The sequence below is a fragment of the Oncorhynchus tshawytscha genome, unplaced genomic scaffold, assembly GCF_018296145.1.
Source record: "Oncorhynchus tshawytscha isolate Ot180627B unplaced genomic scaffold, Otsh_v2.0 Un_contig_11576_pilon_pilon, whole genome shotgun sequence".
NCBI classification, from domain to species: Eukaryota; Metazoa; Chordata; class Actinopteri; order Salmoniformes; family Salmonidae; genus Oncorhynchus; species Oncorhynchus tshawytscha.
Genome location: NW_024609616.1, coordinates 68203 through 94325, shown reverse-complemented (window position 1 = coordinate 94325; position 26123 = coordinate 68203). Strand labels below are relative to the sequence as shown.

Here is a 26123-nt window from a genome sequence, read left to right as displayed (position 1 = left end):
CTACTTACTCTAAGACAAACGGACACTTTGCGAAAGACACTGCTATAAAAAAAGAAGAATCCGTGAGAGAAGATGATCAACCAGACGAAGCTAAGCCTGAGTGACTCCCATGTTAAGAACTCTACATGCATGCTAATCAAATCATCCAACCTACATGTTGAACACAATGCAGTGGGGGGTTGTTGTGGAAACCAAGTTGGCAGTTAAAATGTTAATGTAATGTGTGTATTTCTCTTTTGTGGACGACAGGCAGGTAGAAGGGGCGGGGCTTCATTTAACAATGCTTTCAAGGGGCGTAACTAATCAAAGAAACAAACTTTGACGAAGGTAAAGCCTTTTTTAAAATAAGAGAAAAAAAACGGATTTCTTTGGAACGAATACTTATGTCATCTTCATTTTGAAATCTCACACAGCCTTATGGTCTTTCTTTCTTTCTTTCCGTTGTGTTGTTTCAATGAAAATAAAAAAGCTTAACGTCTTTTCAAGGTGCCAGAATGAATCAAACGATCCTTATCTTGGATGCATCAAGTCCCAATGATGAATAAAATTGGAACCCCTTAGGGAACTATATGACCGCTTGTTGATTGGTTGGTTGATTGATTGGAATCTCTGTTGTTGTCTTGTCTAAACCAAAAGTCTTTATTGATTGATCAATGTATTTGATGTCATCATTTTAAAACACACACATAGCCGCGGGAACACCCCCTGAATTTTTTAAAATAAGATAAATAAATAATTAAATATATATTTTAAGAAACACAAAAGTAGTGAACTGGGCCTTGACAAGTCCTGTGTTAGTGGACCAATATAGACATCTGTAGTGCGGGCCTCCAAACTACTTCCTGTGGCTATGAATACACATATACAGCTCCTTCACTTCATCAATGCAATAAAACAGTATGGTGTGTTGTGTGCTGTACAGTATGTGTGCTTGTAGGTCACTGCTATGTTCATATTGATCTCTAACTAGTGTCCTGACTGTCGTCTTTTTTCACTGTGGATGATGTCAATTCATCTCATCCTCTTCCTCTTCCTCTCCTCTTCCTCGTCCTCTCTATTAGTCCTGTGACTGACTTGAAACCGAGTAGCTGATTTGGTGTGTGTGTGTGTGTGTGTGTGTGTGTGTAGCTGATTTGGTTCTGGGTGTTGAAATGATCTGTCTATCTTTAACAACAGATCCTCTTTGCAAGCTTGTCCTCCTTTTCTCCTCTATGCAGCCATCCATCCATCCATCATCCCATCCATCTATCATCCATCCCATCCATCCATCATCCATCCATCATCCATCCCATCCATCCATCCCATCCATCCCATCCATCCATCATTCCATCCATCATCCATCCCATCCATCATCCCATCCCATCCATCATCCCTCCCATCCATCCATCATCCATCCCATCCATCTATCATCCATCCCATCCATCATCCATCCCATCCATCATCAATCCCATCCATCATCCCATCCATCATCCATCCCATCCATCATCCATCCCATCCATCATCCATCCCATCTATCATCCATCCCATCCATCATCCATCCCATCCATCATCCATCCCATCCATCATCCATCCCATCCCATCTATCATCCATCCCATCCATCATCCATCCCATCCATCCATCATCCATCCCATCTATCATCCATCCCATCCATCATCCATCCATCCCATCCTTTGCTCCTGTCTGTGCCATTCCATCGGTGGCGATAATTATGTCAGAGTTCTAGTGGAATGGAGAACACTAGTGCATGTGACACTCTCTACCCCCCACTCTCTCTCTCTCTCCCCTGGTGTGGTGTGATCAAAGGGTCTGGCATGTCTCTCTACAGTGCTGCTGTGTGATCACTGAAGAGGAGAGAGAGAGAGCAAGAGAGTGAAGGGGGAGGGAAAGTGAGAAAGAGAGAGGGAGGGAGAGAGCGAGGTGGAGGGGACAGGGATATCGACAGAGAGAGAGAGAGTGGAGGGTCCGTCATATTAGTCAGAATGGGCCAGCCACACACTGCCCTCCTCTGGCTCGGAGGTGGAATCATTTAATCACGTTATACCACTGTCCTCGTGTACATCTTGTTCTTTTCTGTGACCTCATTGATGAAGGTAATGAGTCGTCACTCATAACTCAACTCATAACTCCAAGCATGAATTATATGCCAAGAAACCAACGCCAAATGCTGTATGTTTGAGTAGACTGTGTGGAGGTCTTGTGATTGATTTGTTTGCTTGATACATGGTGTGATAGCTGAATGTACTGTTTGGGTGGGTTGAGGTACGGTGACTGATTGTGTGTTACCAGTATACTGTGCTGCCTGCTAGAACAGATGCTCCGTCCTCTCTCACCTGCTCCTCTTAATGAGCTTCGAGGGTCACAAAGAGTTTGGGGCGATAGAACAGTCCGCACCTCCACCTACAGAGAGAAGGAAGGAGGGGGAAAGAGGGAAGGGAGGGAGGGCGAGAGAGATGGAGGGAAGGAGGATGAGGGAGGGATGGGGAGAGAGAGAAAGGAAGGGGGAGGGGAAGAGAAAAGAGGGAGGGAGAGAGGGAGGAAAGGAGTTAAAGAGATGAGACACAAAGAGAGAAGGTGAAAGGTGAGAGAAGGAGGAACTTTAGACAGGCAGAAAGACAGACATGCACACAAACAGGCAGGCAGACATAGTTCCCTGTTGTGCCATGTTATCTAGCCCAGGGCTATCCACTCCACTGCTGTCCAACCATGACCAAGCAAGCTGCTGTGTCCTATCACTTCTGCAGTACCAAATGACACCCTATTCACTATTTAGGGCCATTCCCCCATAAGTATCTGGTCAAATGTAGTGTGCTGGGAATACGGTGGCATTTGGGACACAGGCCATGTCTCTCCCTTATCCCACACAACAACATCACCTTGGCTTCAAGGATTCAGTCCGATCTTTGATTTCAACATGGCAATGTGCCATTTCAATTTCCGGCTGAGCTGACATATAAAGGCAAAACTGATCTCAAATCAGCACTCCTATGTGAGCATTTTATCAAGCGTCTCAGAGTAGGAGTGCTGATTTAGGACCAGGTCGGCTTTTTAGATCCTAATGAATATAATTATATGAACAGGTGGAACCTGATCACTCCTTCTCCGAGAAACTTGACGAATACATTTGACATCTCCCAGAATGTCTTCTATCTCTGGCCCCCTCTTGTGGCCGGTCAAAAGGGGTGCTGTGGGTTTGTGGCTGGGCACGCACACACACACATGCACGCACGCACACACCCACACTCTTTGGCTGAGGAGGACAGGTGCAGAATAAATAGCCGTCTGTGTCGGAGCTAGGTTAGCGTAGCACACGGGTGTTAGTCTAATAGGCTTCACACACACACCGCTACGCACGCAACCAAATACACAGGCAAACGTTCATTAAAGTTTTATTTGAAGCAGCTTTTAAAGCTGGAATCCTTCATGTTGAAGCTGCCATGTCTGTTTGGGTATTACAACGACAAAGAAGTTACTTCAGACAATGAAAACGGTTTTGTCCCCTCTGACATAATTGCACGTGCGATAGAGCACAATATGTGCTGGAATTAGTTGTAACATACTGCGTGATGCACCTCAATTTGCAACAAAAAACCATAACGGTGTTGTGGCGGCCAGGGGGCGCTGTTTCCCCCTCCTGCGGATTCCATCTTCAGGGGCTGACACAGGAGCTTGGGAACGACGCTGGGGAAAGTGATGATGCTTTTGCTGCAGTATTTTAGTCAAGTGCTTTTTCTATTGATTCTGATGTTTATGTTGTGAGTGTCATGGAGTCACTCACACAGCAGTAACAGGTGTCCTTTGTCCTCGTGAGTGTGGTACACACACCTCCGTGGCTGTGTCCTGCTGATGACAGATGGATGGAGACTGTGTGTGTGTCTGTCAGGAAACTCCCTGTCCCAGACGGTGTCCTTCCACTAAACCTGTGTGTGTGTGTATTCATGGCTCCCCCTGTCTCTCCATGCCAGACTTCTGTGGTGAGGGGTCCCCCTCCACCCTGCTAGGCCAGTCTGTCTCAGTCAGGCACCCTGGTTTACGCACACATCATGCCAACACACACATACACACACACACACCAAGCCAGACTGGGCACAACGCAGCCAAACTCTACCCCATGCCATGCCAGAACCAATATCCAATCTCTCTCTCTCACGCACATTTACAAAGCAAGGACATTGGTTTGACCCCAATTTCAACAACTGTCTGTCAATGTGTGGAACCGACTACTTAAATCCTCCCCCCAACTCATCATGGCTCTCTACTTCACACTAGAAAACCAATCAATATTTATAATATATTTAAGATTGCATCTATTAAATGTAATTTTATTTAAGATTGCATAGTTCGCTACAGATTAACCATATATTTAACATTAAAGACTAAACCATAAACCCACATACTGTATTAAAACAACAGTTACCATAACAGTGGCATAACTAATAACCCTCAACATGTCATTATACTCTCAGTAGTTATGGGAACAGAATTCCAAGGCAGCAGTCTATTTTAATGCGGGTCATAATATGAGATTCAATCACCATGAATGAGTGGCTTTGAGGCGGACTGTCAGCCTAGTTCAATAGAGGCCTCGTAGCATAGTGTGTGTGTGTGTGTGTGTGTGTGTGTGTGTGTGTGTTAGACATGAGAGGCTATAATAGGCAGTGGGTCTGACCCCGTTACAATGAGAGGAGGGTCATTAAAACAGTAATTACAGGGTTGTTAACGAATAAACAACAAACGGGTTTGGAAATGATGGAAATTATGTGAAGGTCTCCAGCTGCAAATGCAGAAAGAGAGACAGATGGAGAGAGGATGGGCGGGGGGTGGAGAGAGACAGAGAGAGTGGGTGATGGAGGGAGAGAGGGATGGAGAGGAGAGAGTAAAGGAGAGAGAGAGTGGGTGATGGAGGGAGAGAGAGAAGGAGAGGAGAGAGTAAAGGAGAGTGGGTGATGGAAGGAGAGGAGAGAGTAAAGGAGAGTGGGTGATGGAGGGAGAGAGGGATGGAGAGGAGAGAGTAAAGGAGAGGAGAGAGTAAAGGAGAGAGAGGGTAGGTGATGGAGGGAGAGAGGGATGGAGAGGGAGTGGGTGATGGAGGGAGAGAGGGATGGAGAGGAGAGAGTAAAGGAGAGAGAGAGGGTGATGGAGGGAGAGAGGGATGGAGAGGAGAGAGTAAAGGAGAGTGGGTGATGGAGGGAGAGAGGGATGGAGAGGAGAGAGTAAAGGAGAGGAGAGGAGAGAGTAAAGGAGAGAATGGGTGATGGAGGGAGAGAGGGATGGAGAGGAGAGAGTAAAGGAGAGAGAGAGTGGTGATGGAGGGAGAGAGGGATGGAGAGGAGAGAGTAAAGGAGAGTGGGTGATGGAGGGAGAGGAGAGAGTAAAGGAGAGAATGGGTGATGGAGGGAGAGAGGGATGGAGAGGAGAGGGAGAGTAAAGGGGTGATGGAGGGAGAGAGGGATGGAGAGGAGAGGAGAGGGAGAGAGGGATGGAGAGAGGAGAGAGTAAGGAGAGAGTGATGGAGGGAGAGAGGGGATGGAGAGGAGAGAGTAAAGGAGAGAGAGAGGAGGGAGAGAGAGGTGATGGTGAGGAGGGAGAGAGGGATGGAGAGGAGAGAGTAAAGGAGAGAGAGTGGGTGATGGAGAGGGAGAGAGGGATGGAGGAGAGAGGAAAGGAGAGAGAGAGTAGGTGATGGAGGGAGAGGGGGATGGAGAGGAGAGGAGAGAGTGGGTGATGGAGGGAGAGAGGGATGGAGAGGAGAGAGTAAAGGAGAGAGAGAGTAGGTGATGGAGGGGGAGAGGGGATGGAGAGGAGAGAGTAAAGGAGAGAGAGTGGGTGATGGAGGGAGAGAGGGATGGAAAGGTCCCCCCATATGCAAAACTCTAGCAATCAGAATACTGTACAGAAATCACAAACTTTAATTCCATTTATCATGTTCTCCTGCATAACTCAGACAACGTGAAGAATATACAGAACATTAATTATTGTAGATAACAGTTTCATCTTAATCTCCACCCCAATGTAAGGTGGATGTCTCAATGTCAGATGCAGTATTTTTCACTTAGGGAATGTTGGGCCAAGTTCTAGAACATTGGGCCAGGTCCTAGAATCCATAGAAATATAATCCATATATCCTTTCTAGAGGCCATAGAAACAGAATATATACAATGTAATAGATATTTATATGTGTTAGGCCAGATTCTATTCTGCAGGTTCTACAATGTTAGGCCAGGTTCTAGAATGTTCAGGTTCAAGATTGTCAGGCCAGATTCTAGAATGTTAGGCCAGGTTCTAGAATGTTAGGCCAGGTTCTAGAATGTTAGGTCAGGTTCTAGAATGTTAGGCCAGATTCTGTATGGTCTGTAGTCTGTCTTGGTAGAGAGAGTGGAACAGCTGGGCTAGACTCAGAAAGGGAGCTTCACAGTTCTCCATCTCCTTCTGCAATACAGATGCCATGCACACACACATACACACAGAATGAGAAACATTTTAATCATCGCTTTGTTAGAGGGTATACTGTTTTTGGACTTGGTGTTGGCACTTTGGCTCCAGAAGCCTATGAGTTTGTCTGTTGTGTCCAGGTGTGGGTGCACTCACAGCGGACGTCTCGTGGTACTGCAGCCCCTGGCTTTGGGCCCACTCCTGGGCCACCGAGGTCTCCACCTCCTTCCGCGAGGACAGGTCCGACTTGTTACCCACCAACACACCTGAACGTCACAACAACAACACACGCACACACACACACACACACACACACACACACACACAGAGCACTAAGATCAAGTACCTCCAGATACAGGGGGTCAGAGCTGAGGTGTGTGGTACCTGGGATGTGCAGACCCTGGCAGTGGGCCCTGACCCTCTCCAGCCAGCGACCACAGTTACTGAATGACAGCTCACTGCTCACGTCAAACACCAGACACAACACAGACGGCTGGCCCCACTGTAGAGGGATAGAGGGAGGGATGGGGAGAGAGGGGGTGATGGAGGGTGAAAGAGGGGGGGTGGAAACATTGAATATTGCATCCATTTAACATTCAGCAAAAGAGAGAGGAAAAGAGAGGTATGAGAGAGGGAAGAGAGATGTGAAGAGAGAGGGATGAGAGAGGGAAGAGAGATGTGAAGAGAAAGGGATGAGAGAGGGAAGAGAGATGTGAAGAGAGAGGGATGAGAGAGGGAAGAGAGATGTGAAGAGAGAGGGATGAGAGAGGGAAGAGAGATGTGAAGAGGGGGATGAGAGAGGGAGAGATGAGAGTGTGTGGAGAGAGGGATACCTGGAAGATGAGAGAGGGAAGAGGGATGCAGACCCTGAGAGAGGGAAGAGGGATGGAAGAGAGAGGGATGACCCTGAAGAGAGAGGGATCCAGCCAAGCGACCACAGTTACTGAATGACAGCTCACTGCTGACGAGGGATGAAACACCAGAGATGTGAAGACAGAGGGATGAGCCCCAAGAGAGATGTGAAGAGAGGGGATGAGAGAGGGAAGAGGGATGTGAAGAGAGAGGGATGAGAGAGGGAAGAGGGATGTGAAGAGAGAGGGATGAGAGAGGGAAGAGAGAGGGAAGAGAGATGTGAAGAGAGAGGGATATGAGAGAGGAAAGAGAGATGCAAGAGAGAGGGATGAGATTTAACATTCAGCAAGAAGAGGGATGAGAGAGAGAGGAAAGAGAAGAAGAGAAGAGAAAATGAGAGAGGGAAGAGAGATGAAGAGAGAGGATGAGAGAGGGAAGAGAGATGAAGAGAGAGGGATGAGAGAGGGAAGAGGGATGTGAAGAGAGATGGGATGAGAGAGGGATGAGAGAGGGAAGAGAGAAGAGAGATGTGAAGAGAGAGGGATGAGAGAGGGATGAGAGAGGAAAGAGAGATGTGAAGAGAGAGGGATGAAGAGAGGGATGAGAGAGGAAAGAGATGTGAAGAGAGAGGGATGAGAGAGGGAAGAGAGAAGAGAGGGTGAAGAGAGGGATGAGAGAGGGAAGAGAGAGGAAGAGAGATGAGAGAAGAGAGATGTGAAGAGAGAGGATGAGAGAGGAAGAGAGAAGATGAAGAGAGAGGGATGAGAGAGGAAAGAGAGATGTGAAGAGAGAGGGATGAGAGATGAAGAGATGAGGAGGGAAGAGAGGGATGTGAAGAGAGAGGAAGAGGGATGAGAGAGAGAGAAAGAGAGATGTGAAGAGAGATGAGAGAGGGAAGAGAGAGGAAGAGAGATGGAGAGAGAAGAGAGATGGAAGAGAGAGGGAAGAGAGAGAGAAGAGAAGATGAGAGATGTGAAGAGAGGGATGAAGAGAGGGATGAGAGGAGAGATGTGAAGAGAGAGAGATGGATGAGAGAGGGATGAGAGAGGGAAGAGAGATGTGAAGGAGAGGGATGAGAGAGGGAAGAGAGATGAAGAGAGAGGGATGAGAGAGATGTGAAGAGAGAGGGATGAGAGAGGGATGAGAGAGGGAAGAGAGAGGGATGAGAGAGGGAAGAGAGATGAGAGAAGAGAGAGGGATGAGAGAGAGGGAAGAGAATGTGAAGAGAGGGATGAGAGATGTGAAGAGAGAGGGATGAGGAGGGAAAGAGAGATGTGAAGAGGATGAGAGAGGATGTGAAGAGAGGGATGAAGATGAGAGGGATGAGAGGGATGAAGAGAGAGGGATGAGAGAGGGATGAGAGAGGGATGAGAGGGAAGAGAGAGGGATGAGAGAGGGAAGAGAGATGTGAAGAGAGGGATGAGAGAGGGAAGAGAGATGTGAAGAGAGAGGGATGAGAGAGGGATGAGAGAGGGAAGAGAGATGTGAAGAGAGAGGGATGAGAGAGGGAAGAGGGATGTGAAGAGAGAGGGATGAGAGAGGGAAGAGAGATGTGAAGAGAGAGGGATGAGAGAGGGAAGAGAGATGTGAAGAGAGAGGGATGAGAGAGGGAAGAGAGATGTGAAGAGAGAGGGATGAGAGAGGGAAGAGAGAGGGAAGAGAGATGTGAAGAGAGAGGGATGAGAGAGGGATGAGAGAGGGAAGAGAGATGTGAAGAGAGAGGGATGAGAGAGGGAAGAGAGATGTGAAGAGAGAGGGATGAGAGAGGGAAGAGAGATGTGAAGAGAGAGGGATGAGAGATGTGAAGAGAGAGGGATGAGAGAGGGATGAGAGAGGGAAGAGAGAGGGAAGAGAGATGTGAAGAGAGAGGGATGAGAGAGAGGGAAGAGAGATGTGAAGAGAGGGATGAGAGAGAGGGATGAAGAGAGAGGGATGAGAGATGTGAAGAGAGAGGGATGAGAGAGGGAAGAGAGATGTGAAGAGAGAGGATGAGAAGAGAGAGAGAGGGATGAGAGAGGGAGGAAAGAGAGATGTGAAGAGAGGGATGAGAGAGGGAAGAGAGATGATGATGAAGAGAGAGGGATGGGATGAGAGAGGGATGAAGAGAGAGAGATGAGAGGGGATGAGAGAGGGAAGAGAGATGAAGAGAGAGGGATGAGAGAGGGATGAGAGAGGGATGAGAGAGGGATGAGAGAGGGAAGAGAGATGTGAAGAGAGGGATGAGAGAGGGATGAGAGAGGGAAGATAGATGTGAAGAGAGAGGGATGAGAGAGGGAAGAGAGATGTGAAGAGAGGGGATGAGAGAGGGAAGAGAGATGTGAAGAGAGGGGATGAGATGAAGAGAGAGATGAGAGAGGGATGAGAGAGGGAAGAGAGATGTGAAGAGAGAGGGATGAGAGAGAGGGAAGAGAGATGTGAAGAGAGGGATGAGAGATGTGAAGAGAGAGGGATGAGAGATGAAGAGAGAGGGATGAGAGAGGGAAGAGAGATGTGAAGAGAGAGGGATGAGAGATGTGAAGAGAGAGGGATGAGAGATGGGATGAGAGAGGGATGAGAGAGAGAAGAGAGAGGGATGAGAGAGGGATGAGAGAGGAAAGAGAGATGGATGAGATGAAGAGAGGGGATGAGAGAGGGAAGAGAGATGTGAAGAGAGAGGGATGAGAGATGTGAAGAGAGAGGGATGAGAGAGGGATGAGAGAGGGAAGAGAGAGGGATGAGAGAGGGAAGAGAGATGTGAAGAGAGAGGGATGAGAGATGTGAAGAGAGAGGGATGAGAGATGTGAAGAGAGAGGAGGGATGAGAGAGGGAAGAGAGATGAGAGAGGAAGAGAGAGGGATGAGAGAGGGATGAGAGAGGGATGAGAGAAGATGATGAGAGAGGGATGAGAGAGGGAAGAGAGATGTGAAGAGAGAGGGATGAGAGAGGGATGAGAGATGTGATGAGAGATGGGATGAGAGAGGGATGAGAGAGGGATGAGAGAGGGAAGAGAGAGGGATGAGAGAGGGATGAGGGAAAGTCGTGAATCCTTTGTAACTTTGAAGAGTAGATAAGTAGTGGGCCTCACCAACTTCTCACATGCTTCAACAAAGGTTTCCCTCCCGGCAGAGTCAAAGATGTACAGTTCCTGAGAGGGAGAGAGAAAGAGACAGAGAAATACTGTCAATCATCACAAAGTTATTTTCAGTATGAAACAACTCCAGATTGGTGGCTTCTGTAAACAGCCTAGCTTCTAGCCAATATAGAGGGAGTGTGGGAGTCAGTCTAGGGAGCGTGTACTCACCACACTGTCGCTGGTCTCTGGGATGTTCACTGACTTCACAACCAGTTCCACTCCAGCCGTCTAGAAAACAACCACACAACAACCTAAGCCCAACCATCACACAACAGGCACAACACAACCTAAATCCAACCATCATCACGCAACAACCTACAACCAGCCATCATCACACAACCACAACGCAACCATCGTAAAATAACCACACAACAACGTAAATCCAATCAATACAAAAAACAACCACACAACAACATAAACATACTTTGACACAGGAGGAAGAGTGGGTGTGTTTTAAGGCTGCACACCGCCCTAATTCTTATAGTTTAGGTGTTTTTTCTCCGCTTGCCTCCGACACACAACAAGCCTTGTCACTCAAGCAGCACCGCTCCTCCCCCTCGCTGTTAGATTCACTAGACATTCTGTTCTGTTGGGTCAAACAAGAACGATGCTGCTTTCCACTTTTCTTATTAATATAAATCATTCTATTTCTAGGATCCCAACACTCCACCCAAGTGTTTTGATTTATACAGTGGATTGCGAAAGTGTTCACCTCCCCCCACCCAACCACCCATCCAGCAATTACATCTGCAAGACTGTTGTGGAATGTCTCTATAAGCTTGGCACATCGAGCCACTGGGATTTATGCCCATTCTTCAAGGCAAAACTGCTCCAGCTTCTTCAAGTTGGATGAGTTCCACTGGTGTATAGCAATCTTTATGTCATACCACAGATTCTCAATTGGATTGAGGTCTGGGCTTTGACTAGGCCATTCCAAGACATTTAAATGTTTCCCCTTAAACCACTCGTGTTGCTTTATCAGTATGCTTAGGGTCATTGTCCTGCTGGGTCCCAGTCTCAAACCTCTGGAAGACTGAAACAGGTTTCCCTCAAGAATTTCTCTGTATTTAGCACCATCCATCATTCCTTCAATTCTGACCAGTCTCCCACCCAGTCCCTGCCGATGAAAAACATCCTCACAGCATGATACTGCCACCACCATGCTTCACTGTGGGGATGTTGTTCTCGGGGTGATGAGGGGTGTTGGGTTTGCATTTTCCTTAATGGCCAAAAAGCTCAATTTTAGTCTCATCTGACCAGAGTACCTTCTTTCCATATGTTTGGGGAGTCTCCCACATGCCTTTTGGTGAACACCAAACGTGTTTGCTTATTTTTTTCTTTAAGCAGTGGCTTTTTTTCTAGCCACTCTTCCGTAAAGTCCAGCTCTGTGGGGTGTACAGCTTAAAGTGGTCCTATGGACAGATACTCCAATCTCCGCTGTGGAGCTTTTACAGCTCCTTCAGGGTTACCTTTGGTCTCTTTGTTGCTTCTCTGATTAATGCCTTCCTTGCCTGGTCCATGGGTTTTGGTGGGCGGCCCTCTCTTGTCAGGTTTGTTGTGGTCCCATATTCTTTCCATTTTTTAATAATGGATTTAATGGTGCTCCGTGGGATGTTCAAAGTTTCTGATATTTTCATATAACCCAACCCTGATCTGTACTTCTCCACAACTCCCTGACCTGTTTGGAGAGCTTCTTGGTCTTCATGGCGCCGCTTGCTTGGTGGTCTTGCAGACTCTGCAGACAGGTGTATATATACTGAGATCATGTGACAGATCATGTGACACTAAGATTGCACAAAGGGGGACTTTATTTAACTAATTATGTGACTTCTGAAGGTAATTGGTTGCACCTGATCTTATTTAGGGGCTTCATAGCAAAGGGGGTGAATACATATGCACGCACCACTTTTCCACTTTAAAAAAATATACATTTATATTTTTAAACAAGTATATATATTTTTTTCACTTCACCAATTTGCACTAATTTGTGTATGTCCATTACATGAAATACAAATACAAATCCATTCAAATTACAGGTTGTAATGCAACAAATTAGGAAAAACGCCAAGGGGGATGAATACTTTTGCGAGGCACTGTATTGCACGTCAAATCCTAATCGTAATGCTTAGTAAAAAAATAACAAAAATAAAAAATATTTTTTTCCCATATAGTGCAGCCCTGGTGTGTGTATGTACTTTGACACACGACACCTATCCAGTTCTATATCTGTGATAACCTTGAAGAAAAAAAGGAAGGTAGTATTTTCATTTGGTCCTTTGTAGCTCAGTTGGTAATAGCATGGCACTTGCAACAGCAGGGTAGTGGGTTCGATTCCCGAGACCACTCATACGTAAAATATATGCACGCATGACTGTAAGTCGCTTTGGATAAAAGTGTCTACTAAATGGCATATATTGATCTATATTATATATATTATAATCACAGAAGTTCCTTTCCAAATGGCTCCCTATTCCCTATATAGTGCACTATTTCTGTCCAAAGCCTTATGGGGTAGATAGGGAATAGGGTGCCATTTGGACCAAGCACCAGTGGTGTAAAGTACGTAAGTAAAATACTTTAAAGTACTACTTAAGTAGTTATTTGGGTATACGTACTTTACTATTTAGATTTTTGACAACTTTTACTTCACTACATTCATATAGAAAACATTGTACTTTGAACTCCATACATTTTCCCTGGCAACCAAAAGTAATTGTTACATTTTGAATGCTTAGCAGGACCGGATAATTGTGAAATTCACACACTTATCAAGAGAACACGTGGTAATCCCTACTGCTTATGGTCTGGCGGACTCACGAAACACAAATGCATCTTTTGTAAATAATGCCTGAGTGTTGGAGTGTGCCGCTGGCTATCAGTACATTTAAAATACAAGAAAATGGTGTCGTCTGCTTTGCTTTTAAATCATTCATACTTTTACTTCTACTTTTGATACTTATACGTATATTTTACCAATTACATTTAGTTATGATACTTAAGTATATTTAAAACCAAATATTTTTAGACTTTTACTCAAGTAGCATTTTACTGGGTGACTTTCACTTTTACTTGAGTAACTTTCTATTAAGGAATCTATACTTTTACAGAAGTATGACAATTTGGTACTTTTTCCACCACTGTCAAACACTGCACTGCTCACTGCTCTACTCATCTGAGCCCAAGCCACGGAGCATGACTAACTTACACACATAACACTGAAGCCCAACACACACACACACACACACACACACACACACACACACACACACACACACACACACACACACACACACACACACACACACACATATTTATATATATTTTTGTGTTATTTCTTGCAATATTTGCAGAGAAGTTTTCCTGCATTATTATCTACAGCCGAAAATAACTTTTGGATATTGGATTGACGGTCACTCACCAGCATTTCCACCAAAAATATGACTTTCCTGATTGGGATCCTTTGTTCGCACCCCCCCAAGGCAAATCCAATCATCCCAGCAGCTGCTACAAGGCAACGCCAATGGAGAAGAGGTGTGCGGAGTGGAATTTTGGTCCCACTCAGGAGGTATATGCATATCATCCACACCTTGCGAGTATATTACTTGCTAATGTTCAGTCCATGGACAATAAAGTAGATGAGCTCAGGGCGAGGATCTCCTTCTAGAGAGACATCAGGGACTGTAACACAGTCTTTTTCACAGAATCATAGCTCTCTCCAGATATACTGTCCCCATCCATACAGCCAGCTGGGTTCTCAGTACATCGCGCGGACAGGAACAAAGAACTGTCCGGGGAAAAAGAAAGGCGGAGGTGTATGTTTCTTGATGAACTACTCATGGTGCGATTGTGGTAACATATAGGAACACAAGTCCTTTTGTTCCCTCGACCTGGAAGACCTCACAATCAAATGCCGACCACATTACCTTCCGTGAAAAATATCTTAGATCATCATCACAGCCGTGTATATTCCCCCTAAAACCGACACCACGACGCCTCTCAAGGAACTACACTGGACTTTGTGCAAACTGGAAACCGCATATCCTGAGGCCACATTTATTGTAGCCGGTACATCACTGGGGCTAAGCTGCCTGCCATCCAGGACCTCTACACCAGGCGGTGTCAGAGGAAGGAAGGTGTCAGAGGAAGGCCCTAAAAATTGTCAAAGACCCCAGCCACCCCATTCATAGACTGTTCTCTCTACTACCGCATGGCAAGCGTTACCGGAGTGCCAAGTCTAGGACAGTTTTTACCCCCAAGCCATAAGACTCCTGAACAGGTAATCAAAATCTAAATTAATATTTGTGTCATTCTCAAAACTTTTGGCCATGACTGTGTATACGACATATTCTATCCTACATATTCTACATACAGTGCCTTGCGAAAGTATTCGGCCCCCTTGAACTTTGCGACATTTCAGGCTTCAAACATAAAGATATAAAACTGTATTTTTTTGTGAAGAATCAACAACAAGTGGGACACAATCATGAAGTGGAACGACATTAATTGGATATTTCAAACTTTTTTAACAAATCAAAAACTGAAAAATTGGGCGTGCAAAATTATTCAGCCCCCTTAAGTTAATACTTTGTAGCGCCACCTTTTGCTGCGATTACAGCTGTAAGTCGCTTGGGGTATGTCGCTATCAGTTTTGCACATCGAGAGACTGAAATTCTTTCCCATTCCTCCTTGCAAAACAGCTCGAGCTCAGTGAGGTTGGATGGAGAGCATTTGTGAACAGCAGTTTTCAGTTCTTTCCACAGATTCTCGATTGGATTCAGGTCTGGACTTTGACTTGGCCATTCTAACACCTGGATATGTTTATTTTTGAACCATTCCATTGTAGATTTTGCTTTATGTTTTGGATCATTGTCTTGTTGGAAGACAAATCTCCGTCCCAGTCTCAGGTCTTTTGCAGACTCCATCAGGTTTTCTTCCAGAATGGTCCTGTATTTGGCTCCATCCATCTTCCCATCAATTTTAACCATCTTCCCTGTCCCTGCTGAAGAAAAGCAGGCCCAAACCATGATGCTGCCACCACCATGTTTGACAGTGGGGATGGTGTGTTCAGGGTGATGGGCTGTGTTGCTTTTACGCCAAACATAACGTTTTGCATTGTTGCCAAAAAGTTCAATTTTGGTTTCATCTGACCAGAGCACCTTCTTCCACATGTTTGGTGTGTCTCCCAGGTGGCTTGTGGCAAACTTTAAACAGCACTTTTTATGGATATCTTTAAGAAATGGCTTTCTTCTTGCCACTCTTCCATAAAGGCCAGATTTGTGCAATATACGACTTATTGTTGTCCTATGGACAGAGTCTCCCACCTCAGCTGTAGATCTCTGCAGTTCATCCAGAGTGATCATGGGCCTCTTGGCTGCATCTCTGATCAGTCTTCTCCTTGTATGAGCTGAAAGTTTAGAGGGACGGCCAGGTCTTGGTAGATTTGCAGTGGTCTGATACTCCTTCCATTTCAATATTATCGCTTGCACAGTGCTCCTTGGGATGTTTAAAGCTTGGGAAATCTTTTTGTATCCAAATCCGGCTTTAAACTTCTTCACAACAGTATCTCGGACCTGCCTGGTGTGTTCCTTGTTCTTCATGATGCTCTCTGCGCTTTTAACGGACCTCTGAGACTATCACAGTGCAGGTGCATTTATACGGAGACTTGATTACACACAGGTGGATTGTATTTATCATCATTAGTCATTTAGGTCAACATTGGATCATTCAGAGATCCTCACTGAACTTCTGGAGAGAGTTTGCTGCACTGAAAGTAAAGGGGCTGAATAATTTTGCACAACCAATTTTTCAGTTTTTGATTTGTTAAAAAAGTTTGAAATATCCAATAAATGTCGTTCCACTTCATGATTGTGTCCCACTTGTTGTTGATTCTTCACAAAAAAATACAGTTTTATATCTTTATGTTTGAAGCCTGAAATGTGGCAAAAGGTCGCAAAGTTCAAGGGGGCCGAATACTTTCGCAAGGCACTGTATATACAACACATTCTATTGAGATACTGTCCATGTCTATACATCCCATCATATACATCTATATTTATATTCCGGACTCTGGCATTGCTCATCCTAATATTTCTATATTTCTTAATTACATTATTTTACTTTAGATTGTGTGTATTGTTTTATAATGCCAGATATTACTTCACTGTTGAACATAAGCATTTCGCTATACCCGCAATAACATCTGCTACATATGTGTATGTTACCAATACAATTTGATTTGTGTGCAAGACTGCAGCCAACCGCCACACACATACACACACACAAAAGACTGCATCCAACTGCACACGCACGCACACACACTCTTCCTCAGCGATATTCCAACCAGCTAATACGGAGACGGAGTAATGAGCTGATGTGATGCATCATGGGAATTGGGAAGGCTCTCTCTCAGTGGAATGTCAATGAGAGCCTGTACAGAATACATAAAGCTTGGTTGGGTGTGTTGTGAATTGTGTGTGTGTGTGTGCGTGTGTGTGAGTGAGTGAGTGAGTGAGTGAGTGAGTGAGTGAGTGAGTGAGTGAGTGAGAGAGTGAGAGAGAGAGAGCGAGGGAGAGAGTGAGAGAGAGAGAGCGAGGGAGAGAGAGACTGTCCGGAATAAATTGCGGATCAGATTGGTCGGTAGGTAACCTAACAGGCCGTCTGACATTTGAGAGGAAGAGAACGTGAGGAGAATGGAATGGCTGCGGACCGGATGCTGTCTGTCAGTCTGTCTGCCTATAACCTTTAGTCCAACAGACTGAACCCAGTTAGTTGGAGTCTGGGTAACATTCACATGCTGTGCGTGCGTGCGTACGTGTGTGTTGTATCATAGTAATGTTCCCCAAAGTGATCTCTCCACTTTGACGGAGCTGTAGTGGAGCGGGTCGAGAGCTTCAGGTTTCTTAGTGTCCACATCACTAATGAATTACCATGTTCCACACAGTCGTGAAGAGGGCACGACAGTGCATCTTCCCCCTCAGGAGGGAGGGAGGCATGAGCCCTCAGATCCTCAAAAAGTTATACAGCTGCACCATTGAGAGCATCTTGACTGGCTGCATTACCGCTTGGTATGGCAAATGCAGCAACCTCGAACGCAAATCACTACAGAGGGTGGTGCAGACAGCCCAGTACATCACTGGTGCCAAGCTCCCTGCCATCCAGGACCTCTATATCAGGCAGTGTCAGAGAAAGGCCTGGACAATTGTCAGACTTCAACCACCCATGCCATAGACTGTTCAATCTGACACTGTCCGGCAAATGGTACCGGAGCATCGGCTACAGCTTCTAACCCCTAAACAGACATCAGACTCCAAAATAGTTCATTAAATGGTTACCCAGACTATCTGCACGGAACCTATCTGCACTGACTTTATGCACACTACTAAACTGTATATGAGTATTTCCATAAAAAATGGAATGCAATGTGTGACTTTGGGATCAACATTTCAAAATGTTAATCATTTTTATGCAGTTCCACATGTGTACTTAGAGGAATACATGCAAATTGTCCCATACGTCCACTTACAACAACATATGTGTCATGGCGTTGTCCTCTTTGGGTACAGCGAGCACCATCTCCCTCTCTCTGTCTCCTACACTCAGGCTGCTACGACCTTACGTTGTAAATTCCTGGAGGAGATGATCTCCTCATGGCCACAGTATAGAGAGAGAGTGAGTTTTCATAGAGAGAACAAAGGAATTTCTTCCACCTCACAGAACTTGAGGTCCGAGCAACATGTATGTTCTGGAGAAGGTATAAAAGATCGGTGAAGAATACAGCTACGAATTGGTCCGTTTGGTACAATTTTGTGAAACTCATGGGAGACAATATGGCCACATAACCATAATGCTGTTTATACAATAGCCTCAGATATGAGGCTTACATCTAATTGTTGTATAAGATGAATGAGTGAGGATGATACTGTTTGCGAAATTGTGTAATGGGATTTTGGACTGTTTAATGAAGGAAACTCCAATTCCCTTTGGAGTTTAACTAAATCAGAGGACCGCCCATGAGCACAGTTATGGTCTGGCGTCCCGGGACAGGTCCCTTTCTGCTCTTCCCGAATAAAACCCCAACCTTGAGAATTTCTCAACAGACCATGTTTCTCTCAATTACGAGAGGACAAAGGTTGCAGACCAGCTTACCTCGATAACGAGAGGGCCAAGGTTTGAGACCAGACTGCTGAAACTTTTAACCATCCCACGTGGTTAAACTCTTAGACTATCGATACCGTCAGAATAAGAACAAGTCTTTGATATGAATCAATAGTCTGCAGCTAGGAATTCGTTATCATTGAACGCGAAGACTGACAACCGCCGAAACATCTATTCTATAACGACATGAATGAATGCCACTCTGAACTATCCATTCTAACCGCGTCAGAGAGAGAGAGAGAGAGGACGGACAGACTCTCCAACAGAAACTAACTTTTCAACAGAGATCCCGACGACACACTGAGCGTAAATATATATATTGATTGCAATTATTCCCGAATGAGTGAGCGTTCATGTGCAAAGGATTCGCATTTCAATTGTTATAATGATCAACTTTGTAGTGTCTCATCTCAGTCGACCCCCACTTCCCTTTGTGTCCACCAAGCTGCGATACTGGTTTATCCCACTAGGGAAACGCCGTTATCATTTCCTTGTAACTATCTACTGTTTGTTTATGCATTTCTGTGAATTACTTAGTAATAAATAAATGATTTAAGACAATTGATGTATGGATGACTCATAGTGAAGACTGGGTTCGTGCAGATAACCAACAATTTACGACGTTTGGAATGAGACTAACGCGAGGTAAAGAAGAATTCATTAATCAGAAGACTATTGATCAGATATGAAAATATCTGAAAGTTATATTTGGAGAATTCTAACTTTATAATCTGAATATTTTCCTTGGTGCCCCTAGTACTTCCTAGTTAATTACAGTTACATGATTAATCAGTTTAATCGCGTAATAATAATTACAGAGAGTTATTTGATAAAGATTAATCTTCAGTTTAATGATGCCAAAGACACGACATAGGCCTAGGACTATTCATCCTTTAAGCAGGGTTCATACAGACATTGACAAGTCAAATTCAACTAGTTTTAGGGACTTTTTCAAGCACTTCATTGTAATTTTCAAGGACCTCTGTGTTATACAATTGTGCGGCAGGTAGCCGATCGGATAAGAGCATTTGGCCAGTAACTGAAAGGTTGCTGGTTTGAATCCCGAGCCGACTAAATGAAATATCTGTCGATGTGCCCTTGAGCACGGCACTTAAACCTAATCGTTCCTGTAAGTCGCTCTGGATAAGAGCGTCTGCTAAATTACTCAAATGCAATCATTTTGATTTATGTACATATAAGGCTTAATATAGAACCCCCCACACACACACAGCCAACCCCCCAAAAAGCATGCAAAAAGTGTCAAAAGTATGCCATTACCACTTTCAGAATAATACATTTTTAGGCCTTGCCAATGCATTGATTTTGTAATTATTATTATATTCTAAAATGTGTGAGAATAATGTGTCCTGACTAAATAAATAGGTTGCATGGATGGTGATGTTTCTGTAGACTCTGTGGCCTACGCAGGCACACATAATAAAGCCATCAATAGCGGTAGTATTAACCTCACCATCTCTGTTTTTAGAAAGCCAGGTTCCTTTTGTAATGGAAGGATTTGTTTGGAAAGCCAAGTTGAAGCCCGCATTAGATATTATTCATTTCTGAGCTCCAAGTTCCACTAGGCTACTTCAAACCCCTTGTATTGTTTAAAATTGCAGGTGTAACACGGAAACCGAAATGTATTTGTCATGTTATTCCATTACGAGCTCATAGCTCATGCTGCCAAACATACCCTTGTAAAACTGACCATCCTACCAATCCTCGACTTTGGCGATGTCATTTACAAAATAGCCTCCAATACCCTACTCAATAAATCAAGCAGACTACAAAACTACGACAGACGAGCAACATTGATTCGCTATAGAGATAATAGATCCAATATGAATCCAGACACAACTGTCTTCACCGGAGTAAGGAATGAGACACCAAAACATTCTGGACATTCCTCAGGAACACCTTTTTTTCATCACCTGGGCTGTTGTAGCATGACATAGGCTATCACAACAGCTGTTCATCACCTGGGCTGTTGTAGCATGACATAGGCTATCACAACAGCTGTTCATCACCTGGGCTGTTGTAGCATGACATAGGCTATCACAACAGCTGTTCATCACCTGGGCTGTAGTAGCATGGCATAGGCTATCACAACAGCTGTTCATCACCTGTGCTGTTGTAGCATGACATAGGCTATCACAACAGCTGTTCATCACCTGGGTTGTTGTAGCATGGCATAGGCTATCACAACAGCTGTTCATCACCTGGGCTGTTGTAGCATGGCATAGGCTATCACAACAGCTGTTCATCACCTGGGCTGTAGTAGCATAGTAGCATGGCATAGGCTATCACAACAGCTGTTCATCACCTGGGCTGTTGTAGCATGGCATAGGCTATCACAACAGCTGTTCATCACCTGGGCTGTAGTAGCATGGCATAGGCTATCACAACAGCTGTTCATCACCTGGGCTGTTGTAGCATGGCATAGGCTATCACAACAGCTGTTCATCACCTGGGCTGTAGTAGCATGGCATAGGCTATCACAACAGCTGTTCATCACCTGGGCTGTTGTAGCATGACATAGGCTATCACAACAGCTGTTCATCACCTGGGCTGTTGTAGCATGACATAGGCTATCACAACAGCTGTTCATCACCTGGGCTGTTGTAGCATGACATAGGCTATCACAACAGCTGTTCATCACCTGGGCTGTTGTAGCATGACATAGGCTATCACAACAGCTGTTCATCACCTGACTGTCATTCGGAATATTCCTTCCTGGATCAGATGATGATGTGTGAAATGATCACGGCGTAATTAAACAGCTCAACACCAAATGCGCATCCAACAAGTATTATACATAATTATTGAAGAACCATGTTAATGACAGCCTCAATTTAGGTTTGAAGCATCAAGGTATGATTATTCTTTCAGTTAGGAGCATTCTATGTGGGATTTGTTGAGCCCATGAAAACAGTTTTCACCCTGTAACATAAGGAGACACACAATGTGATGTAGTTGCAGTGCATTTCTGAGATCACTATACAAAAACCAGTTTGACAGCTAGATCCAGGACTCTTACAGGGTTCAAGTTCAATGTCTAATTGAACTGATTAATGGTTAATACGTGATATAAGGACAACTTAGACTGACATTAACGCAAGGACAGAAAAGTCATGTTTTATGTCACACCATTTAGGACAAATCCATCAAGACGACAACCATGAGAAAGGGATAAACATAGGTTTTAAATCAACTGGTGAATTGTATAGCTATGATCCCCCCCCCCTTATATCTTAATGTAATGACAAGAAAAACATTGTCAGATTATTACAATGACTTATCAACAGCTGTAACAACTCGTCCAGTGTAGGAACTCCTCACTGGTGCCCTAGTTTACACTGGTGCCCCCCCACACACACACACACACAAAGACACACACGCACTTTTACACTCATAAATGGTTGCAGCTACTCTGTTATTTATTTGACTCTTATCATTATCTATCCTCATGCCTAGTCACTTTACCCATGTACATACAGTTGAAGTCAGAAGTTTACATACACTTTAGGTTGGAGTCATTAAAACTCGTTTTTCAACCACTCCACAAATTTCTTGTTAACAAACTATAGTTTTGGCAAGTCGGTTAGGACATCTACTTTGTGCATGACACAAGTCATTTTTCCAACAATTGTTTACAGACAGATTATTTCACTTATAATTCAATGTATCACAATTCCAGTGACTGTGCCTTTAAACAGCTTGGAAAATTCCAGAAAATGATGTCATGTCTTTAGAAGCTTCTGATAGGCTAATTGACATAATTTGAATCAATTGGAGATGTACCTGTGGATGTTTTTCAAGGCCTACCTTCAAACTCAGTGCCTCTTTTCTTGACACCATCGGACAATCAAAAGAAATCAGACAAGACCTCAGAAAATAAATTGTAGACCTCCACAAGTCTGGTTCATCCTTGGGAGCAATTTCCAAACACCTGAAGGTATCACGTTCATCTGTACAAACAATAGTACGCAACTATAAACACCATGGGACCACGCAGCCATCATACCACTCAGGACGGAGATGCGTTCTGTCTCCTAGACATGAACGTACTTTGGTGCGAAAAGTGCAAATCAATCCCAAAACAGCAGCAAAGGACCTTGTGAAGATGCTGGAGGAAACAGGTACAAAATTATCTATATCCACAGTAAAACGAGTCTTATATCATCATAACCTGAAAGGCCGCTCAGCAAGGAAGAAGCCACTGCTCAAAAACTGCCATAAAAAAAGCCAGACTACGGTTTGCAACTGCACATGGGGACAAAGATCGTACTTTTTGGAGAAAAGTCCTCTGGTCTGATGAAACAAAAATAGAACTGTTTGGCCATAATGACCATCTGGAGGAAAAAGGGGGACGCTTGCAAGCCGAAGAACACCATCCCAACCGTGAAGCACGTGGGTGGCAGCATCATGTTGTGGGGGTGCTTTGCTGCAGGAGGGACTGGTGCACATCACAAAATAGATGGCATCATGAGGTAGGAAAATTATGTGGATATATTGAAGCAACATCTCAAGACATCAGTCAGGAAGTTAAAGCTTGGTCGCAAATGGGTCTTCCAAATGGACAATGACCCCAAGCATACTTCCAAAGTTGTGGCAAAATGGCTTAAGGGCAACAAAGTCAAGGTATTGGAGTGGCCATCACGAAGCCCTGACCTCAAATCCTATAGAAAATGTGTGGGCAGAACTGAAAAAGTGTGTGCGAGCAAGGGTCCTACAAACCTGACTAAGTTACACCAGCTCTGTCAGGAGAAATGGGCCAAAATTCACCCAACTTACTGTGGGAAGCTTGTGGAAGGCTACCCAAAACATTTGACCCAAGTTAAACAATTTAAAGGCAATGCTACCAAATACTAATTGAGTGTATGTAAACTTCTGAACCACTGGGAATGTGATGAAAGAAATAAAAGCTGAAATAAATCATTCTCTCTACTATTATTCTGAGATTTCACATTTTGTAAATAAAGTGGTGATCCTAACTGACCTAAGACAGGGAATTTTTGCAAGGATTACATTTTAGGAATTGTGAAAAACTGAGTTTAAATGTATTTGGCTAAGGTGTATGTAAACCGACTTCAGCTGTATCTACCTCAAATACCTGATACCTCTGCACATTGATCTGGTACTAATACTCCCTGTATAAAACTCCATTCTAGTGGATTTAACTCCTTGTGTTACTATTATTATTACATTGTATTTCACTTTCTTTTTTTTTACTCTGCATCGTTGGGATGAGCATTTCACAGTAAAGTCTACAAAAGTTGTATTCGGCGCATGTGACAAATAAAATGTGATTTGATTTGTCTCTGTTCACTTAGACCGGTGTGTCACAACGCACACACTCACACCAGTGCGTTGTTGTTATGCAGTGTGTGTGGTCAATGAGTCATGTCATAGCTGACAACCCATCATTTCTGCAGACATCATTGAATCATAATTCTGAGCAGATATTTAACAGTTTTTGGAATATCAACACAGTTCTTCCAGTAAATGTGTTTTGGTAAAATGTTCAGTGCATATTGTTAAAAGTAGTCCTTGTGCATAGAGTTGTATGATTTGTTAAACTTTGAAATCAATGGTTTTTGTTTGGCATACATTTTAAGTGAAGAATCTGAGTTGGCAAGAGCACAAACAAACAGTTCTGGGAGACCAGGCTAGAGAGAGGCCAGTGTGTGTGTGTGTGTGTGTCTCAAAGTTATTTTCTCACCATACTGTAGTTCTTCTGGAAGTGTGCACCATCACTCCGGAACATCTGAGAGAGAGCACTTTTCCCCACTGCTGGATCTCCTGAAGAGGGGAAGGGTGGCAAGAGAGAGAGACAGAGAGATGAACAAACACCATTGTAAATACAACCTATATTTATGTTTATTTATTTTCCCCTTTTGTACTTGAACTATTTGCACATCATTTCAACACTGTATTTAGACATAATATGACATTTGACATGGAATTTTCATAAGTGTAATGTTAACTGTAAATGTTTTATTGTTTATTTAACTTTTGTTTATGATCTATTTCACTTGCTTTGGCAATGTAAATATGTTTCCCATGACAATAAAGCCCCTTGAATTTAAATCGAATTGATAGACTTACATACGTCTCTTCCATGTTTACCCTACTCAAACGTGTAATCCTAGAGTTATGTAACTTGTAAATGCTTGTAAAACTGTGAGCTATCTAGGGCCTTTTCTAATTTAGCTAGTTAGCTACTCTGTCCTATCCAAAGTTTTGCAAGCTAGCCTAACTCTCAGCTACTTTCTTTACAGTACAGACGTTGTCATTCCCAAATCAACTTCTTAGCAACGAATACATTTCTAAATCTTACCTACAAGAAGGCACCTTGCTCTTAATTTCACCATGGCAGCGTACAAACAAATAAATATATTAGCAGAATGTTCAAAACTGCTTTGTGTTTTTAATTTTACGCTACAGAATCTTCCTTCCGCCTCGGCAACATGGACACGACGCGTTTCCTAGCAACCTGAGCAGAAACGCTCTCACTGATCCAACCAACAAGCACGTATCGATATCTGCGCTGTCATTGGCCAGCTGTGTTAACGTAAGAGAGTTGACGTCAACTTGAGCCCAACGTGACTGTTCCCTTAATTGCCGCTAGATGGAAGCGTTCATTGACTGTAGACCATTATTCTAGCAATTAGCCTACTGAATTTTATTCCCTTGTTAGAAAAAAAAAAGTATTAAGAATTGTTTTATGTACTGCCTCAGTGATATTTTCAATGGATGCATGCATCCCACATGCATCCCATCTTTTAGAATAGCTAATCAACATAATTTGAATACACACAGGTATATTCATATCTATAAAATATGCAATGCTTGACAGGCCATCATTTCTATCATAATTGTCTATAGTAGGTAGGCCTAAATTCTATCTCCTAAATGCCATCCCTGTTGTGTCCTAAGATTATTAGAAGCAAAAATGAGGCTGCCAAAGTCTATGTAAGTCTTCCCCTTCAACACAGTTTTCCCTCATTTTTTTGTGTACAATTTACATTAACAATCTAATTAGACAAAAAGAGACAACAGAAAAAACTGTCAATGTGAGAAAATGATGGTAACTAGTCTGGCCCTAATTCAGGTTAATGGTTGTTTTTTCCAGACCCCCCTCCACACACACAGGCTGTACTGGCTCACAGAAAGAGTGGGTCATTGTCTTTTTGGTCAAGGCTCTCTATGGCAGGTTCAGCAACTGAGGGAGCTGACTTAAATGAGTAAGCAGCTGATGAGCCAAAAAGATGCAAAACATTATCAGGCAGCTGGTGCTCATAGCAAGACTCACCAGACAGCTTCAGTCCATATCGAATGTACAGGATGGAGTTAAGGGTCTGCAAGGACATCCCATTTCTAAGTTGAATACTCTCTCGACTTCAGCATTCGAGTTTGGCAATGACATCACAGACACAGCAGCCATGGCAAGTCCTTGAAACGGGTTGATATCAGCTGCATCCCTGAACTTCCAAATCTCACTCCAGACGCTCTGTTTGTTTTTTGTCTCATTCCATTTACTAAGATGGATGGCACGCCATTGCTGGACAATCT

The 26123-nt window shown here is 43.9% G+C and overlaps 1 protein-coding gene across 1 annotated transcript; it reads right to left on the bottom strand.

The window, feature by feature from the left end:
* Positions 1-5884: 5884 nt before the first annotated feature.
* ift27 (intraflagellar transport 27 homolog (Chlamydomonas)) lies at positions 5885-25043 on the bottom strand. The gene is made up of 7 exons (XM_024433472.2): positions 24889-25043; positions 24271-24350; positions 10563-10622; positions 10347-10406; positions 6815-6932; positions 6587-6696; positions 5885-6427 (listed from the first exon to the last, which is right to left on the bottom strand). Exons 1-7 carry the CDS (start codon positions 24920-24922, stop codon positions 6329-6331), a joined length of 561 nt encoding a protein of 186 aa, XP_024289240.1. The 5' UTR covers positions 24923-25043; the 3' UTR covers positions 5885-6328.
* Between the last annotated feature and the right edge of the window lie 1080 nt (positions 25044-26123).